The sequence below is a fragment of the Apodemus sylvaticus genome, chromosome 9 (genome assembly GCF_947179515.1).
Source record: "Apodemus sylvaticus chromosome 9, mApoSyl1.1, whole genome shotgun sequence".
In the NCBI taxonomy this organism is placed as follows: Eukaryota; Metazoa; Chordata; class Mammalia; order Rodentia; family Muridae; genus Apodemus; species Apodemus sylvaticus.
Window position 1 is genome coordinate 10,797,989 of NC_067480.1, and position 19,560 is coordinate 10,817,548.

General features: G+C 45.2%; 1 protein-coding gene across 1 annotated transcript in view; it reads left to right on the forward strand.

Annotated features, from left to right (window-relative positions):
* The window catches only part of Fbxl17 (F-box and leucine rich repeat protein 17), a 439,437-nt gene extending 420,313 nt beyond the window's left edge, over nucleotides 1-19,124 (forward strand). The window contains exon 9 of the mRNA XM_052193248.1: nucleotides 16,699-19,124. Within this exon, the coding sequence (XP_052049208.1) occupies nucleotides 16,699-16,842 (144 nt within the window). The 3' untranslated portion in view covers nucleotides 16,843-19,124. The remainder of the gene's footprint in view (nucleotides 1-16,698) is intronic.
* Nucleotides 19,125-19,560: the final 436 nt, after the last annotated feature.

The window sequence follows — 19,560 nt, forward strand, 5'->3', positions numbered from 1 at the left end:
GTGCCACCTTCTGCAGTAACAGGGACAAATCTATCACAACAATTGATACTAGAAAACCATGTTCTCAAAGGCCATGCATTTTCTAAATGTAGACAAATCTCGGGCAAAATAATAGTGGCCCCAAATCCTCCTGTGCTTTGTCATTTTTTGACAATAGATATAATTGTTGTTTTCAATGTTTTAAAATCTCACCTGTTCTAGACCTTTGCCAGTTATGTTCTAGAAACTGTATGGCATCTTTTTCGACCCAGTGCAGAAAGCTTTGTATCTTAGCAACAGCACAGAGGCCCAGGGGAGCGAGTCTCCCTCACCACTCATCGCTGGCTAAGAGAACACTGTTGCTAACCTTGTCTAAAGTCAAAGGTCTGCCATAGGCAGAGTATCCTCAGTATCCTCAGAGGCAGGCTCCTCAACTCCACCAGAAAGCCGGGCTGCACATGAGGTCTCAGCCAAGGACTCCAGGAAGAAGCGTAGAATTGCCGTCTCCGGCCTACCCTCTGTACACACTATACACTGAAGATCAGCTTTACCTTCAGATACGCCCATTTATGTTCTTGTTTGTTAGACTAGATTACCAGTCTACACATTGTTGCTGACCAGCATTTTGCTGGTTTTTAAGTTAAAGAATTTTGGACTTAAAAAAAAAAAAAGACACGAATTACTACAAAATGAGATGAAGAGTCTGGTGATATCCCTAAGGTTTGTAGCCTGCACCGTGCTCAGTTTCTGAGTCCTTTCTCAAACCAGAGAGCTGCTCTGAGAGTCTGTTGCCTCTGACACAGCGCCCCTCAGCCTTGCTGTGTGGCTTCCCAACAGTCAAGTCAGCTCAGAGCCAAACATGGCAGCTTCCACAAGAACAGAATACGTTCCAAGCCACACACAAAGCCCAAACAAAGCCTTGAACAGAAAGTTGGGTGGAAAACCCAAACCAAAGTAGCTGTTCAGCTTTTACGTTTGTGTTACGCCATCCATCTTTAAATCCTGATGCTCAAGATGTGGAGTCTTGCACAGAGAAGAGAAGCAGCTCGTGATAGGGGGTGTGTCCTTGGGGGCCAGAGTGTGAGTTCAAGTCTGGGTTTGCACACTTTAACAGCTGTGGAGTCCTGTTTCGTGCAAGTGTCTGTGAAACGAACATTTCCCTGGTACCCATCTCATAGGATTGAGCGTTCAAATGAATCAATGTAAACTACGTGCTTAGGATAATGTCAGCCATTGTCATATCTATCATATCCTGAATTATCATGCTTTTCAGTGTTATAGGACTTTGTATTATAATGTGATATTTGAATCTCCCAAGTGCAACACACACACACACACACACACACACACCATATTTTGGAAGCAGATTTTTTTCAATTCAAGGAAAAAAGTAGACTCAGACTACAGAAGGTACTTTTGTAGTGTTTTGTCATCTAAACTTAAATATCCTATAGAAAGATACCAATAATCACACTTTTACACACGTTACAAATAATAACAAATGTCCCCATGGAATTGGGGACATTTGCACAATAACAAATACAGTGCATCTGAATAAAGTTACTAACACATCTGTTCCGTCACAGACATGAGGGAAGCATAAATACAAGGTTGCTGACACGGGGGATGGGTTGCAGTCAGGAATGGAACCCAGAAGCAGGAAAACCAGGACCAAGGCACAGCGAAGAGCTGAACACGTCCCAGATAGGTCGCCGTGCCAAGGAAGCTTTAAAGAGCAGAACTGATGCCAGCCTGCAGCCCTGCAGCCCTGCAGCCTGGCCAGTGTTAGTTAAAGATCCCACATCGTCTGGAGCCAGCCAAGGGCCAGGAGGCTTTGTCAGCCACACAGCCAGCCACCTAGTCAAGAGGATCGCCAGCAGGACCCCAGAACTGGGGAGAGAGGGTTTGTGAGCTTGTATGTCTCTCCAGCCATGATGTTCTAGGGTTCTCTGGACCTTATTATCTGTGAAGTCAGCTGGGCATGGGAGTGATTTCCTTTAATCCCAGAACTGGGGAGACAAGCAGAAGTGGAGACCCTGAGTTCCAGGTCATCCAGGACTGCATAGTGAGACTGAGAGAAAGACAGACAGACAGGAAAGAAGGGAGGGAGGGAGGGAGGAAGGGAGGGCTAAATCCAGGCATGTCTTCTTTCACATTGGAGTTTCATTTGGGGGTGCTTATATTTAATTTGGAGGTTGTATTTTACCAAACTGGTAGGTTCTCCCTCCCAGCTTCTACGAGCTTACAAGAATAATAACAAAATGGCATTGATTTGTGTAGAACAAGCTTAGTGTCTCTCTGTGTCTGTCCTCCCTGCTACTCCCAGATGAGAAACATTAAACATATTCTTTGCAGCTGAGAAAGCATGTACTTAGATTATCAATGTCTAAGTAAATTTGCAGTAAATTTGTTTGGCTGTAGCATTGCCGAGTCCTAAGGAGGAGTCTTCCCTCCTTCCGCCAACTGCAACCTTCCCCCACACAGTTGTAAAGTTAGGAGGTGCATTAAGAAGTCTCTGTTAGAGCAGCTTTTCCGATGGCTGGATGGATAAGCATGTTAAAAGGTTTTGAAGCTGACGCCACATAATCTCCTAAACTTTAATGCATTGTAAAAACCAGGAGGAGAGAACGCTGTGTGAGACCGCTTTGATGGATTGGGGTGAATTCATATTCTTAGAGACTGTTCAAAGGCTTGCTTGACCTTGGGAATTAGAGCTGACCTGAAACCACCTATCAGTTTGACTCACGTTTATTTGGTGATTTAGTTAATGATACTTAGGTGATCGATGGGACTGTAATAAAAAGCAATGTGTTTACTCAAGCTTCCAAACTATCAACAGTCAGTGATGACGTTGGTCATAGAAACTGTTTTCACGACTTCAGTGACTTCTAGACTATGAATCTGTTTCTTATGAGAGTTTCCTCATTTGGAAGAAGAACAAAACTGAAAGGGGGAAATGCCTGGGAAAGCTGTAGGGAAATGGAAACGCAGCGTTGAAGGTTAATATAAAAGGTTCAGGGTAACAAGGTTGATGAGAAGTGGGGTGCGCCATGGAATGGCATTGGCTGGAAAAGGAGACCTTGCCAGAGGCAGCTTGGCTGGTCTGGGAAACCTCTGCAGTCTGTGCTAATACCGAAGTTTGGAGACACAGGCTTGAATTATGAGCAGTGAATATCATCATAAACGTAGCAATTCTCAAATGCCAAACCCTTGTGAGAAGCAGTTGGATGTAGAAATGCTGGAGCTTTTAAAAGCTCCCTTTCACTTTCTTTTTTTTTCTTTTTTTTTCTAACTTCATGCAGAACTAATTTTACACACTGTTCATTTGATTTGAAAATGCCAGCGTCTGGGGTATCATTAAAGAGCGTTATTGAGGGAGCCACTCTTGGCAAAGCTTCTGCTTAAAATGCTTAGTTCTTCTGTTCCCGCAGAGTTATAAACTAGGAGGAAATGTATCCCACTTTATTCTTGAGGCCCCTCCCCTCCCCTCCCGGCATCAAGCAGGTAGCTCCTTCTGTCGCCTCCTTCTCCTTGGGCAGTGGCGGTGTCTGGAAGCCTCCGCCAGCCCTTGTACTCAAGGAGTAGACATAAATAGGTTGTGAAAGGTCCACACCGAAGTCCTATGACCAAAGCCTCCTGGAATTTCTTTGATTTCTAGTTGACATAAATTAGAATTACACAGGCGTGAAGAGTCCACCCAGAAAAGATCAGAGAGAGCGCTGGGGGTGCAGAGCCGCCTTTATGGGATCCCATTGATTACCCAGCTGCCTTCAGGCCAGTGGCCCAGTGGAGGCTGACTGTTATTGGTCCACAGCATGAAAATAATCAAATGAATTCATTTCTTAAAAAAATTTACTTCCCAAGACCTTCGTTTTCATGTGCCACTGTTTTTGAAATTCTTAGAGTAAAATCATTTATTTTAGTAAAGGTGGATGGCTATAATGTATTCTCTAGGATACAAGAAAGTCTGGTTCTCACGTAGAATTCCTTTTGTTTAAATGGCAAATAGATGGCTAATACAGAAAACAAGTGATGGAAACCAGTCAGGCAGAAGTCTGCTTTATAGCCTCAAGATGTCCAGGGCCAAGTTCCATGTGCCCAATTTAATGTAAAAATATTCAGGAAAATTTGACCACTGAACTGCTTTTCTCAGAAAGTAATTATGGTAAGAGAAAGCCTCAACAACCAAAATATTTCTGTGGAAAAAAAATGGGGTTTTAGTAGCTAGTTTAGGAATTGTAAGCAGGAAAGCCCTGTGGGGGAAATAACAGACGGCTGTGTAACTAATACACAGAACTAACTGGAAAAATCAGTTTAAGGGAAAAATAATTTGTGGGGCACTGTGTCCAGGACTGTTTTGGTAGCAATTCAGCCATGTAACAAAGTGCGTACCTGCGGGGCCTCCTTCTCCCCCCACGAATGCACAGCTGTTTTCAGACCGCCCTTAGCCAAAATTTAAAAATTTAAAAAATTAATGCCCCGTTGAAGAAAATACATTGAAAAAAAAATTGCTTTCTGTTCTGTGAAGGCAGGAGTGGTCTGGCCGACCTAAATCGTGTAACCTCTGTCTTCAGAGACCTGTCACTACCCAGACAGTGCACAGCCTTGTGTGCCCAAAGGTAGGGGCAGTGTGAGGTGGTGGGGCTCCGAGCTCTGAGCTCCTGCCTTTGCTTGACGCGTCAGCATCTCCTCTTCTTTTGCTGATGAGACGGTTCCACAGGTGATTTTCAGATAGGAGCACTTTACAGCACATTTGGCATCCCTCTCCTGGTCATCCCTGGGAATCGAACAGGGAGAAGCCCCAGCGGCTGAAATTCCGAGGCTCCTCTCAGCATCCTCTAGGTCAGCTGTTTCCGTCTCTGTTTCTTCCCACCCTATGTACCCACAACGCCTCACGTAGCTGCTCACTCTCCTGTCCCACTGGTGTGGTGCTTTTTGGGACAGGTAGAACTGGTAAACACCATGCCACGAACGATGACTCCTGTCCATGTGCCACCTCTGGGGCCTTTCAGAACTTACTCTCAAGCCTTGGAGTCACATGGCAGTGATTGGAAAGACGAGGATATTAACATGTGCCCACAGGATCATTACAACGGTGACAGAAACTGAGCCCAAAGTCAGGTTCGCTATAAGCACTCAGTACATGCTGGCTTCTGTCCCCACTGCTGCTCTTATTCATGTGTGCACACCTACCTTTGCAACCTTTCACCCGACGCACTCGTCACCTGCCCTGGCAGGCCCAGAAGCTTTGTTGGTCAGGGCGGACCTGCAGATCACGAGAAAGGCTGGGGCTTGCTTCCTGGGGAGGATGCGTGTCTGGAGGAAGCTGCTAATGTGTGCTGGGATAGCTGCTTGTATGGTGCTCACCTCTGTTAGGGGAAGGCATGAGGAAGAGAGCCTACAGCTCCCCCCAAATGCGTTAGGGTCAATAGAAGGGCTGTGTTGAGTTTGCCTGAAAGCACCCCAGAGTGTCATTGCTTCTCGGTCAATATTCACCTTGAAACTTCGATTTGGCTTCAGTAATAATATGAAAGGATGAGGCTCTAGGGCTGGGTTTTTATATTTGCTTGTAGAAAGGGAAACTGCAGTTCTCTAGCACATGCCCAAGCACAGACAGGTCTGGCTTCCGCGGTCTGTGAGACAGAGGTCTCCTGCAGTTGAAAGGAAATAAGCCAGCCTACCAGGATGTCCAGGGGTGAACTCCTGCTCCTACCCCGCTGTAAGCCCTGCGAGTCTTGTTTCTGCTGTTCATACGGTTTTCAGAGAGCATGGTCTTTCTCCTTGTAATTCTATCATTCAGTGTTCAGCAAATGTCTGTATAGTGTTCACTCTATAGTGTGTCGCTGTGGTGGGAAAAGCCATAAAGGAAGAGTTCCTAGCTGTGAAGCTTACAGCTCCTGAAGAAGAGTGCCAACTTGAGTACTGTGCCGGGGCTATTGTGTGGCTGCTTGTTGGCTTGTCTTCAGAGGACATCCTCAGTGAGTCCATGGCTCAAGCAGCTGTCTAGCTGTTGCTCCCCCCTCCCTCTCTTACCCCCCCCCCCCAGTCCTTGTCCTCTGGCGCCCTGGTGTCAAACCTCCAGAAGGGGTTCTCTAGGAAGGGTCCCTGGCCTTCTCTTTGCCTGAGACTTTCTGACTTTCCGCTCCCCATGGCTCTACTGTAGTGTCTCCAAACACACTGGCCACTGCCCTGTCCCCAGCTTACCCATCTCCCGACAGCTGCACTCAGAGGACAGCAACTCCCCTGTCTGTGAGTCCTCCTTTGGCTCTCTTCCCCATCGCCACTCTGCTAAGCCTTCCACCTCCTTCTCTCCCCTTCCTGTCCCACAGTGTCTCCATTCCCAGGTTTACAGAAAAGGAGAGTTCTATAACGCCGCGGCACTCACGTGCTGACGTAGCATGCTGGCTTCCTTCCTCATTACTGAAAGGTCTATGCTTTTTAAACCAGGACCTACATACAACAGGGTCAGATGAAACAGACTCACTGCACACACGTGTCAGTTAGTGGGTGGGCGGGCGGATTATCTTGTTTGTCACCTGTGTTCTCTTCATCTCTTTGTTGCTGTACATATTTGAAATTCCCGTGATTTAGCTTACAAACATACTCTATAACTAACAAGTTTAAAAACACTTAGAATCCACTGCCTCTTAACCATTGGGTAGCTTGGGGGGAAAACATCTAGACTGAAGGAAATAAATAACTTTCCTTTAATAAGAAAATAAGGAAATAATAAGAAAGGTGCTGTCTTAGGTCTAACACCCGTTTCCTGTAGCCAGGGAATTCTGGGACAGCTGCTGAAAGACAGTCCCGCAGAGTTCAGGCACCTGCCACGGTGTTGCCCTTGAGCCCCTTGATAGGCCCCTGAGGGCTCTGGTTTCTGTTCAGTTCTGCTTCTGGTTTTAATCTACAGGGTGACTTTTCCTCGGGTGCCTGCCTTTCCTCATCGCTGAGTCCTGATCCTCTGTGTATGAAAATGCATACTGAGAACTGAGGCAGAAGCAAGAAACCAAACTTTTTCTATAGCGAAGAGGTTTCCCCTTCGATTATGTTCCCAGCCTAACTCTAGGAAGGGCTCCACAAGCACGTCGCACTCACCACTGCAGCCACATTAATTACCCTGTCAGGGCCCAGGGCTTTCAGGCGGCTGCTATTTTGCTGGGGTGCTGGGAACCCACAGATGATTCCTCTGGGTGACTAGCTCTCCCAGCATCATGCATGCATGTTCTGGTTTTCGTGTATGCTGCACGCGTAGACTCACACCTCTGAGCAGCGGATCAAGCCCTCGATCACGCCTGAAAGACTGGACCCAAAGTTTGCACCCAGCTTGAAACAGCCTTCCTGGTGGGAGACTGCGTGCTGATCCTGGGAATGAAAATGTCACTAACTTCTTCTCTGGCGGTCGGGCTATTGGGCTCTCTGTCACACTCCTCTCTAATTAGAGGCTTCAGGCTAGCGAGCCCCAATTCTCACTTACCACTGCTGGCGGTTCTGTGATCCCCTCTCCCGGGCTCTTCACCGCTTGCTCACTGTGCTAATTCAAGTGAATAGAAGCAGGTGCTAGTGTTAACAGGCAGCCTGCATCTCACGGAAGAGAGCGTGAAGCCAGGTCTGTCGTGATATTGACAGAGCATAGCACTTCCAATCGTTGCCAGTTCTAAAATGGAAGGACTGCATTTGGCAAAGTTGACTGGATTTCCAAGGCTGCTCTGTCCAGGTCATTGCAGTCTCCGTCTCTTGTTTCCTTCCATGCTTCAGGACTTATAGATGAGGGGTGTGTGTGTGTGTGTGTGTGTGTGTGTGTGTGTGTGTGTTAGTGTTACTCGGGGCTCTGTTAGTGTTCTCTCTTTCTCCTTATCTCTCTTTGTTCCCCCCCCACCCCCCCTCTGTCCTCCCATACCCTCCCTCCATTCCCTCTCCCCTTCCCCTTTCTCCTGCACGTACAGTTTACAGTCTTAAGATAGAAAGGACCCAAGTTTTGTCTGTGTCTCCCAGACACAAGTGTACTGTCTCACATGGGCTCCCTAATCAACTGTCGCCATGATGAGCGGGTGGCATTGAAGATGCCAATGTGATACACAGATGTACTCAGCGGTCTCAGGTGGCTTCTCCAACACCCCGTGTCGTTCCTTGAGGAAGCACTAAGCCCGAATGAGGACTGGATTTCCGGGCTCTCTGTTTCCTTACTTGCCATTAGCTTCTGGGAAAGTCATTGAAGCCGAGTTAGAGACCTGAAGCTAGGAAGAAGATGGCTATAGCCTCAGGAGCAGGTTCTCCTGCTCCCACAGTCAGGACAGCAGGGAGGGTGTCGCTGGAAGGGGTTGGTACCTGTTGCTTTGATTTCTTGCCTTCAGGTGCCAGCGGCAGGGATCAGCTGCTCCCTCTCACCCTGTGCCATGTATCCGAATCTCCTGAGAGCTTCCAAATATTGATCCCTCACAAAGACTGAGACAGTTGCCTGGGAGACGGCCTGGGCACCAGAGTTTTAAAGGGATTTCCCACTTTCCTGATAAGCAGTCAGGATGGCAACCACTGTGTTCTTGTCTGTTCCTGATGGCAGACACGGGTTAGTTCTCCCACGTCAGGAAGCATGCGTCATGCATTATTGCATATGCATCACTGGGGGGCTCTCGGCAGAAGCCTTAGACAAAATGAGAAAGAGGAAGCTGTTTATCTAACAGAGGTAGGGAGCAGGGCTATATGACTTGCCTTACTGCTGAACAAAAGACGTACAATACAAATGGTATCGAATTCCTGGTTTCCTGCTCTGCCCATGGGGAGACCATCGCAAACCACGGCTTGTCAGTGAAAACAACCACACGAAGAATCCTGCTGCAGACAAAGGGAAATAGATTCATCAAGACCTGTGTGGTTCTATAGGCAACTGACACGTGTTGTTAGCTGTGGCAGATCCCAGGAACATCAACCCTCAGCTGGCGTTTCAGTCTCTGCGACAGCTAATGGTAAAGCTCCACCACAGATCACTTCCCGAGGTGCCTGGCGTGTCCTGGTTCTCCCGCTAGCACCAGGGGCGACAGTATCTTGTTATCCTACTTAAATCTCACCTGCACACCGGTGACCCATCACATCACATGAAGGAATTTTGAGTGGCAGTCAGCATCCCATAACTATTCACCACTTTCAGTATGTGTCCATCTCGGAGCCTGTGGGAACCAGCCACAGCACTTGGGTGAGTGTGTTTGAGAGACTTTGCTGGCACCCAGTGAATACTGTGGATATCGAGTATACTTTCCAGAGATCCAGAAAGCTGAAGCAGACTCCAGGATCTGTTGCCCCAGTGACAACACTCTGCCTCTGGGCAGCCTGGAGTTAGCCTCTAGGGCTGTTAGCATTGAGTGACATTGCCCAGGGACTCTGAAAAGTGACAGAGCAGCATCAGGATGGTAGTCCTGACTTAGGACTCAGAGCATGCTGTTCTGAAGCACTCCACAGAGCCACCTGAGCACTTGCCAAACGCAGAGGGACCTCTCTCCTCTTTACCTTTCACCCTCTCAGAGCAGAGCTATTTGCAACAAGAGGCACACCACAATTTACAAAGCAGAAAACTGGCTGTTCTATTATAATAACTCTTGGGCCGGCTTCCTTCCTTATCTGCACAGTTTGTACACATAACTGCGTGTGACACGTTGCCTGACACCTTCCTTTTGAAGTCCACGCTAAACACCCTTCTTTGGGGAGGCACTTCCCAACCAGAGTTCCTGCTGTGGGCTTCCTTCTGTGACAACTTGCATTTCTCTAGAAAATTCCTCTCAGCTTTTTCTGTCGCTGCAGTAACTACCAGTCTTCCCTGCTGTGCCATCCGCCCCGAGAGGGCAGGGGCCACATCCCGTGTCAATCCTGCTGACCGGTCTCTCTCTGGAACAGGAGAAAACATTTCCCTGGAAAGAAAGCCAGGCTGGTTCTGGCGTGACCCAGGTTGCCTTTGTCAGAAGGGAACTTGTCAGAGCCCCAAGCTTCACCCTGTCCGAACCGTGCTTCATGTGTCTTGAAACCGAAGCTTCACAATAGTCTTTGCAGGTGCAGGGCTTTACTGCTGTGAAGAGGCATCATGACTGAGACAACTCTTATAATGAGCAGCATTTAACTGGGGCTGGCTTACAGGCTCAGAGGTTCAGTCCGTTAGCATCAAGGTGGGAACACTGCAGCACCCAGGCTGCACGGTACAGGAGGAGCTGAGAGTTCTACATCTTTTTCTGAAGGCAAACAGAAAACTGGCACCCTCAGGCAGCTAGGAGGAAGCTCTCAAAGCCCACCCCCACAGAGACACACTTCCTCTAACAAGGCCACACCTCCTAATAGTTCCATTCCCTTAGCCAACCACTAAACCACTACAGCAGGCCAGTGGTATCCTTTGTCATTTGTCTTCCTACAGAAGGGCCCTGTGGAAGAGATTGTCAAGTACCTGGCAATGCATTTATGCCCCGTCTGGAATTTTTGTTTTTAGTGTGAGGAAATGAATGTTAGAAAGCCTTTTACTAGGCAGACCAGTAGCTAAGCCCCAGTCTGACAGTTCCTGCTCAACACTATGTTGCCCAGGTGTCAGGGTACTGTGTATCGGCAGCCTGAGTTCAAGTCCTGGCTCCCATGACTAGCTAACTCAGTCTGTGAGCTGTAGGTCCCCGCCATGCCACACATCAGTGTCTTCCTCGGCAGCAGTCCTTCCCGTCCTCACTGGAACAAGGCTAGACTCGTGGTTGACCATTGCTCTTACGTGGAAAACGAAGGAAAATTCACAAAGCTTACTGTGCCCTCTCCTGTCACGTGGACTCTACTCTGCAGCAGGCATGCGGACAGATCAGACTTGGTGCCTTCCACAGCCCTGGGACTGTGCATGTTCCCAGTTTCGCGAGCACCACACAGGGACAATGGAACTGACCAGAAAGAAAGAGGAGGGGGGGAAGGGAAGGAGGGAGGGGGGAAAGAAAGGAAGAGAGGGAAAGAAAGGAAAAGAGGGAAAGAAAGGAAGAGAGGGAAAGAAAGGAAGAGAGGGAAAGAAAGGAAGAGAGGGAAGAAAGGAAAAGAGGGAAAGAAAGGAAGAGAGGGAAAGCAATGAGCAGCTCTATTCCACTTTCCCCAGAGAGGGTGAAGCCACGTCAGTTATGAAGCATCCCTCACCCCAAAAGGAGCCGGTACCAGTAGCACCACTTAGAGCCGGGACTCTACCACCAAATCCCTGGGACACAGAAGAGCCCTTAAATGTCTTGAAATGTTCGGACTTCCCATCAGGCCTTAGGAGCCCACCCTCCTAAGTAGGATAACAACACTCTAAAACCTCCTGACTGTGGTTTATGAAGTTGTAGGAGTGTGTTTGTCCCCAAGATTGTTAGCCTGTCTCCCCTTGCAGCGTGTGTAGCCGATGTTGAAGGAGGCAGCCATCATTCAACACAGTGACAAGTTAGACATTTCAGAGGGCTGCCTGGCAGCCTTGTGCCCAGGCAGTTTCTCTGCCACCATAGGACTGCGCTGTCACGAAGCTCCCGAGAGAGTGTTCCTACAGAGAAGTACCTGCCGGCTTCGGATAGAGAGCAACAGTAGCCAAGGATCAGGATGAGCGGGAACTTAAAATTGTTAACGGGCTTCGGGACTGAGATGAGGCCGTGGCTTTAGGTTCTGCCCCCATTGTGAAGGACAGGCAGGTAACGGACTTAACACAGTGCCCACTGCTCCCTTTTTGTTTATTCAGAACAGAGTCTCTGAGTAACTCCTGTATTCCCCGAGCCAGTAAATGCACACTGAATATGTACTGCGTGGTAAGCATGTGCCACAGGCTACTACATCGTTAATGAGACGGCCAGACAGAGCCTGTTAGGGGAAAGCAGAGCTGACTGAAGTACCCCTTATTGTCTGGCAGCCTGCAGTCTGGGTGTAAGTAATGTGCTGCTGTTGGTATCTCATACTGGACCAGAGCTTTCTCCGTCAGAGAGAAGATCACTCCGGGTTGGGGAGAATGATCTCCGTAAGGATGAGGACTTGAGTTCAAGTCACCAGCATCCAGGATACACATCTCTGCAAACCCAGCACTGAGAGATGGAGAGAAGTGGGTACCAGGAGCTCGCTGGCCGGCCAGCTGGCTAACAGGGCAAGTGACCTGAGCAGGGCCTGTTCAGTGAGAAACCGTGACTCAAGGGAGCAAGGCAGAGAGTGATAGACACCCAGCCTCCTCGTCTGGCCGCTCCTGAGCACGTGCTCACGCTGTCACATGTGTGCACCATGCACAATGGTTTTCCATAAACAAAGAACGGTTATGTTTTCTTCATCATATTTTATTGGATCTTGTATTTTTGGACAGTTGAATAGTGTTTTGGATTGCCGAACTCTAGGCTAGGTTCTTACGGGTCAGGAGCTTTCTGGTGATGGTGTCAGTGAGGGTCTGGATAGAAGGGAAGGCGACAGCGGAGTGGTGGAGCTCTGAGCTCAGCCCTCGGCGGTGGCGGCAGCAGCAGCAACAGCAGCAGCAGCAGCAGCAGCAGCGACATCCTGAAACTATGGTATGATTTACCTTAATTAGCATAGCAAATTGCCTCACATTTTCAAAAAGTGCTAATAGATGTTAACTCAAAATAGATTAAAATACCAGACAAATTGTACTACCTTAAAAAGAGTTATAATAATTTTGAAAATGTAAATCATGGTTATGCTGTCTTTAGAGAGAACGATAAAATCTAATCTTTCTTGTATACTCTTTAAAAGCCTAGGGCATGTGCTTTTCCCCCTTAATCATAGTAATTTCCACAAATAGCATTTCTGAGTTTTTCTTTAAGGATGGTGCCTCATTTCCCAAACCCGTGTGAAGTAGACTGGTTACCATTGACAGTTTTAAAAAAAAAAAAGGAAATTGAATTTTAAAGAAAGATGTCATGGGGGATTATCTTTAAAACACCTTTATTTCCCCATTTATATTACATGCATTTTATAGGTTAGAAAATGTGCTTCACAAGTCAACTGGCACATGACAAAATTTCTGCAGGCATGTGTTTATCTGCATAAGATTGAAAAATGATTTGGTCTCTTCTGGTGTCTTACTCCTTCCTCCACGGCACCAGAGCACTTTTAGAGCCTGCACAAAAAGAAAGAAGGGAGCATCATGTGTGCTTCGAAGAAGCCAGTGAGCATAACAGGCTATAAAATGTACCATTAGCACCACCAGGAGACATTATAAGTAAAAAACAGAACCTTCCCTGTTGTGAGCATATGCCCGCCACCTTCCCCCATATAACAGTTCCCCAGTAAAGGTCTAAGTGGGATAGTTACATGTTCTCCTTTGTTTTGTTTTCCAGAATTTACAGTGCATGGTTATCAAAAGGGTTGCTTAGAAGGTGTGTGTTCTCTCCCGTGGCCCACAGTACCTTTCCATATGCAGCTGCACAAAGTCAGCCTGTTACTTGCTCTTACCCATGTCCCATGGAAGCCAGGGGACTCCCCTGGCATCTCTTCCTAAATGCAGATGTACCTTACTTTATGCAAAAGAAATAGATAAATTGAATTCTGTTAAGTCAAGGGAAGTGTATTAGGAGAGCTGATGAAATAAATTAACCCTCCCATGAAAGGTTTTGCTAATGTGAAAAATTATTGCCTAATTTATATACTTCATAAATCCATGTCTTCATGTATTGAGTTTCCTTAAGGTGAATTATACATCTCTTTCTGGAAAAGTTATCACACTTTTTTTTCTTTTGTTCTTTTTAAAAATTGATTCTCCAAAACAAATTGCCTGTCAGCCCTATGCAACAAAACCTTGTCCTTGCCTACCTGTGGGTTAGAAAAGGGACCCAAGTCTCTGTGCTCTGTGTGAGTGTGTTGTTCTGCCCCTTGCTTCTTGTCTGTTTTTAGTTAGTAGTTCCTTCACACTAAGCAGCGTGGACTGCATGAACTAGCTCTGCTTTCCCAGTGGGCTCTCTGACTACGCCGCTTCCGCTGTCTTCTAGACATGTGTCGCAGTGTGTGGGGAGCACAGTCCCCTGACAGCCGAAATCTTAATCCTTGTAGAACAGGCCTTTTCCCAGCACCAACCGTTCTCAGTCCTTCTTATCATATGGGAGGTACATCATCCTGAGCATATACATAAGCCACATAGGTCTGCAAATCAGATACTTACTGATTAGAAATCATAGAGAAATTAATTTTATTATTTGCTTATTTGTGATTTATCGAGGCAGTTTCTCTGTGCAGCTTTGGCTGTCTTGGAACTCTCTGTAAACCAAGCTGGCCTCAAACTTCTAGAAATTCATTTTAAAACAATGCTTTGGAATACAAATAATTTTAACATTTTTAAAAGGTGAAAGGACGTTTCTACCCTGCTGAGGTGTGTGAGCCTGTGGCAGAGAGAATTGAGTCTGGCTAAGTATTTGCTCCTGCAGGCCAGAGCATCTTCAGTATTTTTCAGAATTGACAGATACTTGGATTATATAATTGTCTCTGCTATAAATACAAATGTCTAGACAGAAACACAGATCTGTAGTTCAAAATGGCAGAAGTATTTCCATTTCTGAAATTACTGGAGATTCTGTCGTAATCCCACACCAAATTCATTCATGAATTTTTTTTTTTTAATGAAACTCAAGTCCAGACAACAGTTCTTAAAAACCAGTTTAACATAAGACAATCCAAATATTATTTAATTTATAATTTATAAATATAATTTACATATGGATGGCAGTAGAATCTAGGGAAAGGTTTGTGTTTTCCGTAACTCAACCATTACATATCTATAAGAGCAGCGTGCAGGACAAGCGTGTCCTGCAAACCACTTCTTGCTGTGACTGTGTTCCTATGAGCATCGTAATGCGCACTGTTGTGAGGCTCACTCTGACATAGCTGGAAGCAGTGATGAGGACTGTGAGGATGGGTGTATCTCCTAAGTCATTGGTTGACCCTGGCACTCAGGAACTTTCCACTGAGTACTTGTTGCAATGCCCAGAGCTGACATTAAGAGGGCTCATTGTGTCAGTGATAGTGCTGGGCATAAGATCACATCTGAGCCTCACAGCACCCAGTCTACAATATAAGTCCCCTTCTCCTGTTTCCATAGCTGAGGAGTCCAACCCTAATTTTGAAAGAAAGAGGTGGTGGGTAGAGAAAGGAAAGATTTGAGCAAACACATCATAACTGGAGACATTTCTTGACCACTGGGCACAGTGGTTCATGCATATAATCCATATACATACATATATATATATATATATATATATATATATATATATATATATATATATATATATATATATATACATACATATAATCCAGGTCCTGGGAGGTCTTTGTATCGTGTACTTGATGTCGGCCTGGTTATTTATCAAGACCTTGTCTTTAGCCTTAACTGTCACCAGTACAATGTGACCATGGCTGTTCTCAGTACTGAACAAAAGTAACAGCCAGCCTAACTTTCAAATCCCATATTGAGAGAAGCCCAGACACCAAACTTCTCAGTCATTAGCCTTACAGGCAGGCTTCCCGAGCACACAGCAAGGCCTTCCAGACGCGTGCCGGTTGTTTTTGTCTCTTTGGTTTCTTTTTGAAATGGTGGTGCTGTTGGTTTTCAAAAATGAGCACTAAGAGGGACGCTCAAAAATGTCTCCCACAAATACCTCTGTTCAACCTTAACTCAGCATAGCTTACACAGTACAAATAAAATATTGATGCATCCGGAAATGCCCAAGTGTTCAATAAAGATTTTAAATAAAGCTACCTATAAGTTGTGGTTCTTAGGTTAATCATTTATTTATCTAAAGGATGAAGGAAGCTGTCTACGTCTGTGATATGAACTGCAGTCAGCTTAAAAATAATTGACAAATTAATCCCTTCACAGCACAGCAATTGTAAAGGTGTTAGTTTTAATTAGGCCTGTCTGATTGCCTTGTCTAATCGGGAATCAAGGTGGACTCTTTGATGGCTAAGGTCTGCTGGGGCCATCCCTGACCTGCCAGCCATGTATGTTTTAATTATTGATTCCTTGCATCATTTCAGCCCTTCTCACACGGGGCCTGAGGTCTGCGATGTCTTAACATTGAAAGAAAAGGAAAATAAACATTTTCCTTTGCACTTCTTTCTAGACTCCTGTGCATCCCCCCCACACACACATTGTATACACACACACACACACATTGTATACACACACATTGTACACACACACATTGTACACACACATTGTACACACACACATTGTACACACACACATTGTACACACACACATTGTACACACACATTGTACACACACACACATTGTACACGCACACACACATTGTACACACACACATTGCACACACACACACACACACACACACACACACACACACACACACACACATTGTACAGTGTTCAGCCTAAAAAGGGTTTCCTGTGTTCTTACTACTTCCCTCCTCTGTGCTCTGTGTTCTTAATGGGCACTGGTGGCACTGTTGCCATCTTGGCAAATCCCAGTCATTTAGTCATTTATGTTTAGCAGGTACATTTGATTTCATGGCATCATGTTTAATTCAAAATCCATACGGGCAGTGTAGTACTGGAATATCAGGAAAGTCAGCCCAGAGGGAAAATGCGCATGCGCAGCAAATCCTTGTTCGCATTGCTAAGGGGAAAGGGAATGGGAGAGCCGGTTCCTCGTCCCGCTGCATGCCCCCTGCATGTCCCTGCAGCGTCCGGTGAGCACTGGCTGCACAGTGTTGGTGGCCCCCGTGTCTGACAGTGACTCTTCTCTGCTCACAGGTCAATGAAGTGACAGTGGAGCAGCTGGTGCAGCAGTACCCTCACATCACCTTCAGCACCGTCCTGCAGGACTGCAAGAGAACCTTGGAGAGAGCCTACCAGATGGGCTGGACCCCCAACATGGCTGCCGCCGCCACCTCCTAACTCTCCTCCCGTGCCCGGGCCTACTCAGGCCGATTCAGCAGAGCAGAGAAATGGGGGCTGGATGGGGGTCCTCACCTGTCAGTGCGTGTACGCGAGTGTTCCATTTGTGTCTTGTTTGCGTACTGCATAGCGTAAGTGCATTTACTTACCCCCAGGTGAGCTGGCTTGTTTTCCCTAAAACAGAAGATTATGAAAACCATGACCTCTTTAGTTTTATTCTTTTCAATTCAAAAGTTTATTTCTCTAAAAAAAAAGACTTTGTGGAATCTCAAGTCAAAAAACTGGGCATATAATCTTAAGCTTCTAAGTTCTGAGATATCTTGGAAATGCTTGCTAAAGGGTTTTGTTCTGTAACGAGCTGCATTGTACACTTCAGAGAAGACCAGAACAGAAGTGATGTTGCGCTAACTAGAAGCCTGGAGACTCGAACCCCTCAAAATCTCGGAATACACACCTACAGTTCCACTCTCATGTACTGGCATGCATATGCACATACGCACACATGCTAGGTCAAGATCTTGCTTGGTAAATTATTTCCTGACAGAGGAACCTTCCTGGGTCATGAAGAGCACATGCCATCCACTGTGGTCAGGCCTGACTTACTGTGCCCTCAGGTGGACAACGCGCCGTCATGTAGGTAACTTCGGAAATAGACTGAATAAAGCCTTCTGTAAATTTGTATATGGAGGCAACAGTCTGAAGGCCCCTGGCCAGCTCACAAAAGTTAATTATTCATTATTCTGTAAATGCATTCTGTTAAGTAATAAATATTTTAGTTGGTTTTACATTAACACTGTGTTAGCTTTCACTTTGTGGATAGTTACTGGTCAAGATGTATTTTAATGACATTTGGGGCTAATCTTGGCATTATCCACATTGAAGCCACGAATGTAATTAATGGTGTGCAGTTATTTTAAAAATTTTACAGATCATTTCATTATTTTGGTAATTATGAAAATATATTCTGAGGTGGGGTAGTTATATTGATAGAAGATTAATGAATGAGATGTACGTAGACAATCTTCCTATTGTATTTTTTTTCCTTTGCTTTGGGATTTAGAACAGGTTTTTTGAATATATGCATGTTTTAATTTTGAATAGTTCTTACACTACTGCAAAGATCTACTGTTAGCTAATGTATGAGCTAAGGAGAGAATTTAGAAAAATCTGTTCATTAAGATTCTGTTTACACTTGCCAGAAATGCATATTTTAGTTTAATTAAATATTACCAGCTTTTACTTATGTCAGTACCTATCAGGAAATGAGTATATGTTTTGATTTCACACATCTCTACAGTTAATTCGTTGCAGGGACTCAGGCTCTGATGACCTCTCCTGTGTCTGGATTTATAATTAGGCAGCAGGGAGCCTTTTTAAGCTAAAGAGTGATTATCTTTCGTAGTAGGAGAAGCAAAACCTTGACTTTTGAACTTGCTATTTATTCTCCCCGTATGTGGTCTTTGGTCTTTAACAATTATAATGAGGTCTGAGTTTGTTTCCTATAAATCCCAACCCTGCTGAAGGGATACAAGCGGTAAGCAGAAGCAGGCTTCCATGTGAACACCAGTCACATATGTGTGACGACGCCTTCTCTGTAGAAAATGCTTGTTTCCCTTGAGTACGTCAACAAGCTTCTGATGTGGCATTTTTGTTTTGTTTTGTTTTGTTTTAATCCCAATCAGTTAAAAAGCATACTGAGCATGTACCAGGAGCACCTTTTTCATAACCAAACGGGTTGCTCATTTAATTTGACGGAAATGAAATTTGTTTAAGAAAAAGCTGTTTACCATTAGAAAACGACATTTCTTCTTATATATTGAACTGTATCATTTTATATCCATTTCTCCTCTACTAAAAAATGTTATTTCATAATGTTTTAACTGGTTTTTAACCCCAAACTAATTTATAAGACAGTGTGTATAGTAATAGTAGCTTAAGTGAATAAACAGAAGTTTAATTTTTATATATGTCACACTATATTTTAAATAGTTACACAAAGACAAAAGAAGGGAAGTCTGTCCTTGATATAGACAGTACAATTTCAGTTCAAAGTTGTACTAATCTTTGGAGTACTACAGTCTAGTCGTCAACGGTTTCAGAGTATACAATGGAGTTTTTTTAGACGTTGCATTCTTTGAATCTAAAGCCCGGGACTATAAAATGCTTTAGCTTGGGGGTGGGGGGGTGCACTTATTATCTAAGACGCTGACTAATACAGAAACCCTGACGCAACAGCAGCCAGGAAAACCACCTCGGTTCATTTGTAGAAATATCATATCCAGCCTCAAAGCATTAATCTAAAAACAGCAGCCAGGAAAGCATCACCTCACGTGGTCCTGTGGAGGTTGTTGAATGTGCTCTCGTTAGATACTTTGAAATGAGGCTTAAAATACTTTTTTTCTGGGCAATATAGTCCTTTTTTTTCTTTCTTTCTTTCTTTTTTTTTTTTGCTTAGACTGTCATAAATACATATGAACACATTTAATGCAGGGCTTTTTATCCTCTCCAAATGTCAACAGTATTTTCAGAATAAAGCCTACGAAATATATTGCTGTAGTGGAAAATTCCGGTCCTTTGTCTTTAATGTCCTTTTGAATGAATAAAGAAAATTCACCCAGTTTGTAGTTTCTATATTTCTGTGAATCTTTTGACCTTGCAATGGGTTGCAATAAAAGAGAAACAAAACGTTTGCGTCTTTGGCTTTTTTTCCCCCCCGAC